General features: G+C 45.9%; 1 protein-coding gene across 1 annotated transcript in view; it reads right to left on the reverse strand.

Annotated features, from left to right (window-relative positions):
* The window catches only part of RD3 (retinal degeneration 3), a 17,881-nt gene extending 12,556 nt beyond the window's left edge, over window positions 1-5,325 (reverse strand). Inside the window, exon 1 of the mRNA XM_006027990.3 lies at window positions 5,027-5,325. Coding sequence (XP_006028052.1) covers window positions 5,027-5,322 — 296 coding nt within the window. The 5' untranslated portion in view covers window positions 5,323-5,325. The remainder of the gene's footprint in view (window positions 1-5,026) is intronic.
* Window positions 5,326-8,923: the final 3,598 nt, after the last annotated feature.

The raw sequence follows: 8,923 nt of genomic DNA on the forward strand, positions 1-8,923 counted from the left end.
TTACTTTCCACTTGCCATGTGATAAGAGTGAGCACTTATGCAGTTATAGCAGAGCATCCCATTTTTAATTCATTGTGATGTTCCCATTTGTCAGTACCATGAAGATGTATGTGTATGAAGGGGGATGACTTAGAATCTCTTAGGAGTTGATGAAGCAGTTGCCTCTGAAATACTGTTTCATGCCCAAATCTAAAAAGAGAAAGTCCTTGACTTACATTTTTCAAATTGAATATATATATATACACACACACACACCATATCTACAAATATAAGGCAAGTTTTTTTCCCCGGTCAGCATGGGAAAAAAAGTCCAGTGTCTTATATTCACATATCAGCAACCTCGCTACCATTTCTGTGAGTTAACAGACTGGTTATTATTAAACTGCTACTAAAAGTAATACAACCTCTGTCACAAAAAACAACCATCAAGTTGACTGAATGCCACCCATGATGAGCATACCCATAAAACATGGGCTAGCCCTTGACCCATACTGGACAAGCACACTGATGGAAACGTGTGTGTGTGTGTGTGTGTGTGTGTGTGTGTGGTCCTTAAAAAATGGGCCATTATCCCCCCAGGAGGAAACAAGCACCATGCCTTGAGGTACTACAATACCAGGCCGGCACTCAGAGAGTTCCAGCACACTCCTCTGGTTTTTGGTTTTTGGTTTTTTTTAATTTTGTGTCTCAGGCTAAATTAGCCAAATCAGTTCTGAATTCTATCAACCAAGCAGAACTCAAGCCATTCAAGCCTGCATGGCGCTGCCACTGGCAAGTATCCTCCTTCCCAGAATCTTCAGCCTGGGGTTTCAGATATTCCCAAATCCATGGCAGGCATCTTCTGTGCAGGCCCCAAGCCAGGGGTCTTGGAATTCAGATGCCCCCAAGTCTTACTTGCCCATAGCTCAAAGGCCAAAAGAGCAAAGAAGGGAGAAATCCCCTAGTTCCATAAAATAGGCATGTAACTGAGATCCTCCAGTTGGGAGGCTATAACCGACTCTCACAGGGGCTCCTATCCACAGTGCATTGGACAGGACTCCATCCTCCTACACACTGCCATTCAAGGTGATCTTGGCTTGGGGAAACAGACCACTGCAGCTCAGAAAACGAAGTAAATCTTAGCCCAGCATGACCTTTTTGTTCGTTTTTAAATTCACATATTTCGTGTTCCAGGTCAAATCAGCCAAATCAGTTCCGAATCATATTGATCGAGCAGAACTCAGTCATTCCAAAAACCATAGCAATCGAGCAGGCAGGACTCAATAGTTCTTAACACCATTGTATGGCACAGCTACTGACAAGCATCCCCATCCCAGACTCTCACCCTGGGACTTCAGATACTCCCAAATCCATTAGCAGGCATACTACATGCAGCCCCTAGCCCGGAGGTCTTGGGATTCGGATTCCCCCAGAAACCACTCAGTTTTAACCCACAAGAGGCTGATAACAGGTCTACACTTGATCTGAGCCAAAAGGAGTCCAAAACAACCTACCCTGATTTTTTTTTTTTTTATTTGTTTTTAAGGAAAATTTTTTGTCCCCCAGGTCAAATTAGCCAGATCAGATCCAAATAAATCATCCAAGAACCACACGTGGCCTTACTCCTGGCAAGTATCCTTCACTAGCCCCTGATACCAGAACAGGTCAGTGCAGCCCATTTGAATAAGATATAGTGCCCATTGTACTCAGTCCCTCTCAGCACCAACTCTTTTTATGTGGTAGTGAACCACTCCATCAAACATTTCAATTTTCTCTTTACTCTCACAACTGAGCTGTGCCTTTCTTTCCCATTTCCAGTGATTCCCATTTCTTCACCAGCCTTAATGTCTGGCAAACATCACCAAACATCTATGTAACTAAGAGGCCTTGTTGCTCCCTCTCTCAGCCTGTCACATATAATTATTGTGGCCCTGCCCTCTATGGGGTGGAGACAGAAAAGGCAGCCCTGCACCTCATCTGCATATAAATTGTTGGAGAGTCCCAGAACTTGTAACATGAACATCTGGTTCCAGTCACAAGTGAAGGGCTAATTAGCATGTGGGTCCTTTGTAGGGGGAGAGGGGATATCTGGAGTACACATGCATACTGAGCAGTGCTGCGCTGTCAGGTCACCATGGTTTGAAACGCTGTTGACTCTGCTGGGGCCCAGCCCAATGAACTATGTGGTAAATTGTGAGCCTTTTGGTTTTGGACTAACATCATAAGCAAAAAAAAATAAATTGTACTATGTTTAAGCAAGCATAAGTGGTGCTCAAAAGTGTGTTTATGGAATACCTGTGCTGAAACTTTTAGCAGTCAGGGTTAGGGCCAGAGTCAGACCCACAGCAGTTTCCTGTTTCACTCTGTAGTTTCTGCTCTCCTCTCAGTCCCTTTTCTCCTTTCTGTCATATGAAGCTCACTTCTACATTGTACTTGGGGAGGGAGCAGCATCTGACAGGGGTGCAGAATGAAGCCTTGTGGGGCAGAGGGCAAGGGGGCTACCTGACCCCACCCCTCCCAGCCACTATTTTCCCTGTTGTAGCGGTAGGAGGGGGATGAATTCAAGACAATACTCTGATCATCAGATTCTACATCTGGTAAATTATAACAAATTTATAAATTTTCCGTGCATACTACCTAATTTGGGGGGGTTGTCTTACATTCAGGATCGTCTTGTATTTGAGTAAATACAGTACCTACATTTTGGGGCAGATTGGGCTGAAAATTCTCCATTCAAAACTTTATGATCCAAAGAAAAATAATTTGCAGATATGTATTTGATATGTTGTGAAAGCTATTGTCACTTACTACATGTCAAATAATGACTCAGGTGATCAACAATCAGTAGACCTTTTGAAATGGAAGTGAAATCTCTGACAAAATATGCTACCAGGTTTTATTGTGATGCTGAGTCAGCATTTAGGAATCAGAGCTCCTGTGTGACAATCCAAGAAACAAAACAAATGCTCTGTTTTTATTAGATGGACTTTCATAAAATCTCATAAAAGTGACTGAGGGTTATAAAAATTTGCTGGGTCAAACAGGTGGAACGAAAAGTGGCTGTATAATCAGTATTAGTCACTTCTCTGTGCTTCACTGAAATACAATATGAAGAACTGTCTGCTTCCTCTCTTAGAGTAACTCTTTGCTAAGTTTTGATTGTGAAGCCCCTGAGTTTACAAATGGAAGCTTGCAAGTCTTTTTAGGATCACAGCCATCATTGTCCAGGTGGCTGCATTTACAAGAGTAGCAAATGGTATGGTATGGTATGGTATGGTATGGTATGGTATGGTAAAACGGATTAAGAGTAAGATGGTCATTGTGATCTGCAACTCAAAGACATGGGCTGAATCACCAGTTCTTCCATAGGCTTTTTACTATATTTTCTTTCATATAACCTGCATCTTTTCTCTCAAAGCCAGCCAGCGGAAATTGGGATGTGCATTCTATGCAAGGAAAAGGGATCCCCATAGGTCTGTAAATGGGAGTGAGGAAGTGGAGCAGTGACAGCTTTAATTGCTGTGGCTCTGAAAGCCCCCCTGCTACTGCCCTCCTTCCCCCGCCACCACTAAATTTCCAGGTCCATGGGGAGCCCCTCTCCCCATGGATCTGGAAATTTAGTGGTGGGTGGGAGGTTTTCTGTACAAAGGTTTTTTGCTTCCTAATCCAAATGATGGAGCATGTATTAAAAAGGAGGGAGCTGAAGAGATGGTTTTCAATTCCTCTCCCACTTCAATCAGCTTTATTCCCAGGGCAGTCACATTGATTACATCAGGAATGAATGCACTGAAGTCATTCTTGAATAAGTGATTCCTGGCTGGGGTTGGTTTTTGGTACTGACCTCAGTGAAGTCCTTCCCAGTACACCCTGTAATGAGTGGGAAGAAAGACAGGCCCTAGATTTAATACATAATTAACATTGGTTCCTCTTCTTTTCTGTTTCTTTCAAGCTTGATTCCCTATGGCAGATTTGGATCTATTTCATCTTTGCACTAAATGATTGGTGTTGCTCACAGCTGGATGGACTCAACCAGTAAACAAAATTTCCTCCATCCAGTGGCAGGGTTGGTTGTGTGCACACAGATTCAGACAGGGACCTTCTTGGCCTTTAAGCAGTGATGCTACCAGGTAAGAGGAAGTGAAGATCCTCTTGCTGATCAACATATGCAACACTTGTCCTAAATGGAGTCCTAGGTCTTCTGTTTACAGCAGGGGTTTTCAACCTTTTTTAATAAGCGTACCCTTGGCAGCCGAATGTGAGGGGGAGGGGGGAAGGGAGCAGGGATGGTGGTGTGTGGCCAGATATGGAGCAGCGGCAACGTGGAGTTGTGGATGGTGACAGCAACCACTGCCGTGTGCGAACTCCCCACCATGTCCAACTGGCTGGGTGGCGCCTGTGCAGCCCTGCAGAAAGGTGCCACTGCCCTTGCCCTGCCCTGGCCCTACTCCTGGGAGGCAGCAGCACAGGGTGATGGGTGGTGGCTCTCCAACCTCGCCTGCCTGCATGTACACTCTTGGGCCTTCCCAAGTACCCCCGGGGGTACGCATACCCCGGGTTGACAACTCCTGGTTTACAGCAAGATATGTTTTCATACATCAGCTATCTATACCAATTCCTTAAGCTAACTCTAGACTATTACATCTTTCTCCCTTTAGCTTCACGAACTTCCATTTTAGCTCTTCTGCTTCCATTGGAAACAAATAGTAGGGGCAAATGGAATAAATACCACTGTGACCTTGCACGTACGGGAACAATGTCCTCATGGTGATAAAGAATAATCATTCATGTTTCTCTAGCCCCTTTCAGCCAGGTACCTGAATGCACTGAGCAGTAATTGAATGTCTCCTACCACTAAGGTGAAGCAAACTTTATCATTCCTGTTAACAGACAGCCAAGCCAAGCCCAAGGTCATGCAATGAGTCACTGTCACAACCAGCATTATGACACAGGCCTGCCAACTCCTCGTCCTGTGCTCTAGCCATTCGGGGATGCCTCCACCGTGGCTAGCATGTGCATGAGTTTGGTCCCCTCAGAGCTTTCCCTGTACCTGAATATGACTGGCCCGCAGTAAGGTGGATGGATCTTGATGCACATGTCCTCCAGCTGCAGCCTTTCCATGGGGCTGATGTCATAGGCATGCTTTGGGTAGCTCACCAGCCAGCCATAGTCCACACCCGTCTTTATCTTGCGATATTCATTTTCCCTCTCATGTTGCTGCTTCTCTGCTTGCTTGATCTGCCAGTTGAGCTCCATCATGAGCGTCTCCACCACCATCTCAGTGGGGTTTCTCTGGGAGACCCGGTTCTGTGGCTCGTTCCATTTGAACCAGGAAGCCAGCGACATGGTGCCCCAGGATTTTACCTGTAAAGAAAAAAATATTATGTTCCTTGTTAATGCTATCAGTTCGTCTGATTCCCGTGCCCAAACCATAGTATATACACACCACAGGCAGGGCAGAGGAAGTGGTTTTTGAAGAGCTCATCATTCAGCAGCTTCACATGGAGAATAATTGGGTCAAGTACCTTGGAAAATCTCCCAGTAAGGATCAGACTGTGCCTCCCTTTTGTGCTGAGGATCAGAGGGGGTGCAAAGAAGCACTGTCCCACCTGTTGTCCCATTCACACCCTCATTAAAGGTCTAGTTGCAGTCTCAGTGTCTGAGCTTAGAAGAGCACAGTACCTACTCTCGCCTGGTAACCATGGAGAAGCATCATATATTAAGGAGGCAGAAGTGGGGCTAAAACATCTACAGTTACAGCCCAGAGCATCTGTGTGCGTGACTGCATAATGATCACTGAGGACTCGGCCCTGATGAACCATGTATCCCCAACTGTCCAGTGAGATAGTGCTGCTTCATGGCAGAGCTGTTCCTTAAAAACACCATGGACCCAAGAATGTACATTTCTGAGATCTATGATCTAGCAGCAAGAGAATTCCCAGGAGGTGATTGAATAGCAGGGCTTGTTTACTGCTGCTGATACAGGAAGGTCCAGCTTTTCATGCATGTCTCTGAAAACACTCTCTGCAAGTGGGTTAGGATTATCATATTTTTTGACATTGATGTTTTTAGATGTTGTATCACTGCCCAATGGAATCCACAAGCCTGAGCTTAGGCCTCTAGACCCCATAAACAAAGCAAGACGACAGGTCAGTATCTACAAATGGGATTACCCAAACCAGAGCACTGCCAAAGGCAGCCAATAGGAAATATCAAGGAGAGGGGCATAACGGAAGCCCTGCCCTTCACAGGGATGTAGACACCCAACTCTGTCCTGCAGGGAGGTGCTTGTCTCTGCCCAGGATTCACAACCTGAACCTGCTCCTGGATTTAGAAACCTAAGCCAACCTTTTCTCCAAAGATAAGACTGGGAAAGGCAGTGATGTCATCCCATGCCTTATTGTATCCAGTAGCTCAGTGGTTACAGCACTTTTCTGGGATGTGGAGACCAGGGCTTCAATTTCTTTCTTGGTTAGAGAGGATTTGAACATGCATCTCTCATCTTCCAGGTCAATGCTCAAACCACCTGGCTAAGCTCTAAGACAGGAGCTAGTAATCCTTTCAAGTCACAGGCTGGAACACCTCAGCTCTGGGCTGACATAGGCCAGGTGGCTTTCATGGTACATCAGTGGCAGAGGGCTTTTCTCACTCCCACACCAGAACCAGGCAGCTAGGAGCTGTGCTCATGCTGCAGTCACTTCTTCCAGCCCCCAACTTCCCAGATGGGGCATGAGTGCAGCTTCCAACTAGTGGAGAATTGCACCAGGGCTGGGCAGCTGGAAGCTGTGTCTACGATGCTTCCACCTCTGTGCCACCAGCTGGGATTTGGGGAGTAGGAGGGGCGCAGAAGATATGGCAACAGTGAGAATGTAGCTTCTAGCTGCCCATCCCCAATGCCGCTCCCCACCAGTTGGAAGCTGCACCCATGCTGCAGTGGCAGCAAAAGTGCAGCTGGGAGTTGTCTGGTCTCAGCACAGCTTCTGACTGCTTAGCCCCAGTGCAGGCATGGGTATGGGCATGGGCAAAGCCCTCAACCTCTGTGGGCTAGATCCAGTGGTTCACAGGCTGTATGTTACCAATCCCTGCTCTAGGATATTTTCGAGGGGGAGGTGAGATTCTTAATCCCATCAGTTGAAGCAAAGAATAACTAAATATTAATTTGGTCAGAAAGAGGGCATGACTAGCCCAGTGGTTAGGATGCTCCAGGGGAGAGAGACTGGGCTTCCAGTCCCTGCTCCATTGACTCTTTAATACAAAATACATAAACAGTTAGCAGTTAAGGCAGCCCCTCTGGAAAGTGGGTGATTTAATCCCTGCTGCACTAAGCCAGTGATTCTCAGCCAAGGTGGCTTGGCCCCCTGGGGTGCCACAAGATCCTTTAAAGGGTGCTTCTGAGTGCTGTGCAATATTAGCACTGTAAGATGAGGTAGCTCCTGCACCAGATTCACAGGATAAACCCAGAGATTTTAAATAGGAAACATGCTGACCTGTTGTGGTCTTTCACAGATCTTTGCAACAGAAGAATTGTTCTGGTATTTTTCCATAGAGAATGCATTGAAAACTGAGAGCTGGTATTTCCTCCGGGGTGCCTGCAGTCTGAAAGGGTGGAGAGCCACTACCCTAGCCTAGACAGTCATGCTCACATTCCATGCAAAGGGGACAAGATGCAGCCCTATCCCACCAATAGGCCCAGTGCCGTCACAGTCTTCTGCTGCAATGTACCTCCACAGAAACCAGGGGAAATACAGAATTTGCCTCTAGATAGCACCTCATATTTCTTAGGGGGCATGGTGGTGTTGGCTGGCTCCTCTTTGGTTTGCAAAGCCAGATGTCAGGGCAGTTTTAGATTTGAGAGCTGTCTTACTGGCCTGCCCAGTAAACCATCTCCAGTCACCATACAGCTCTTAGCAGTAGCAGAAGCAGTTGGATTTGTCACATAGTCAGGCAGAGCTTTGAGTTTAAACAGAGGAGTTGTACACAGAGGAGCCTGGGCCAGCACAAACAAGGTACTATCACAAGTGCTAATGGAGCAGAGAGGATTGTGCCAGGGAAAGTACCAACAAGCACAGGCCTGCACTATAATTCTCACATGACGCTCACCTGGGCAGCAGGGCAGGCTGTGTACTGTACTTAAGAGGCAGAACAAGCCACACCAATTAGCTCTTTAAAAGACCAATGAAAACTCTGCTATTTAATCCCCTCCTGTAATCACTTTAACAGCAAACAGGAACAAAGCTATTACTGACCATTGTATTTATGACTATATTTCACACAAAAGAGACTGGGGCAAGAGCCAGTGAAGGAGAGCACGCCCAGAACCAATACCTGCTTTTTCTTCAACATAATACACTTACACGCCTTGTTGCTTCCATCCATTAGCCCTCAGGGAGAAGGGTATACTCTGCTGAGTTTACAGAGAGCCTAATGTTGAGCTAGAACTTGGACTGTTGCCACTGCCAGGAAATGGCATATCACAGTGCAAGAGGCTAGAGAAAAAGATAAAGGGCTGAGGACCTGCAGGGTGGTGAGTGAGTGATACCATCCAGCATGGTTAAAAGTGTGCTCAGACTTCTGTCTGAGCAGAGACTGCAGGGGCTGGAGGACTCAGCAGGGCTGGTCAAAAGTTGGGTTTCTGAACAAAATTATTTTGTTGTGAAAAGTGTCTTCTCCCACATACGTATTTTAAAGAGGGAAGGGAAGAGAGACCACACCAGCAGAAAGAATGCCTTGTCACTGAGCTACTCCAAAATCTATCCTTCACAGTGCTTTCTTGATAGAAAAATTAAGAATTTTCATAACTCTCCATTTTTGCTAAAAAAAAAAATCAGAGGGGATTCACAAAAACAGTGTATTAATTTGAAACAATAGGGGACTGTCTTAAAAGTCTTAAATGGCAACCTGTGGCCTTCAGTTTTCAGTGAAACCCAAAAAGATATTTGAAGAAACA

The sequence above is a fragment of the Alligator sinensis genome, unplaced genomic scaffold (assembly GCF_000455745.1).
Source record: "Alligator sinensis unplaced genomic scaffold, ASM45574v1 scaffold633_1, whole genome shotgun sequence".
Taxonomy (NCBI): domain Eukaryota; kingdom Metazoa; phylum Chordata; order Crocodylia; family Alligatoridae; genus Alligator; species Alligator sinensis.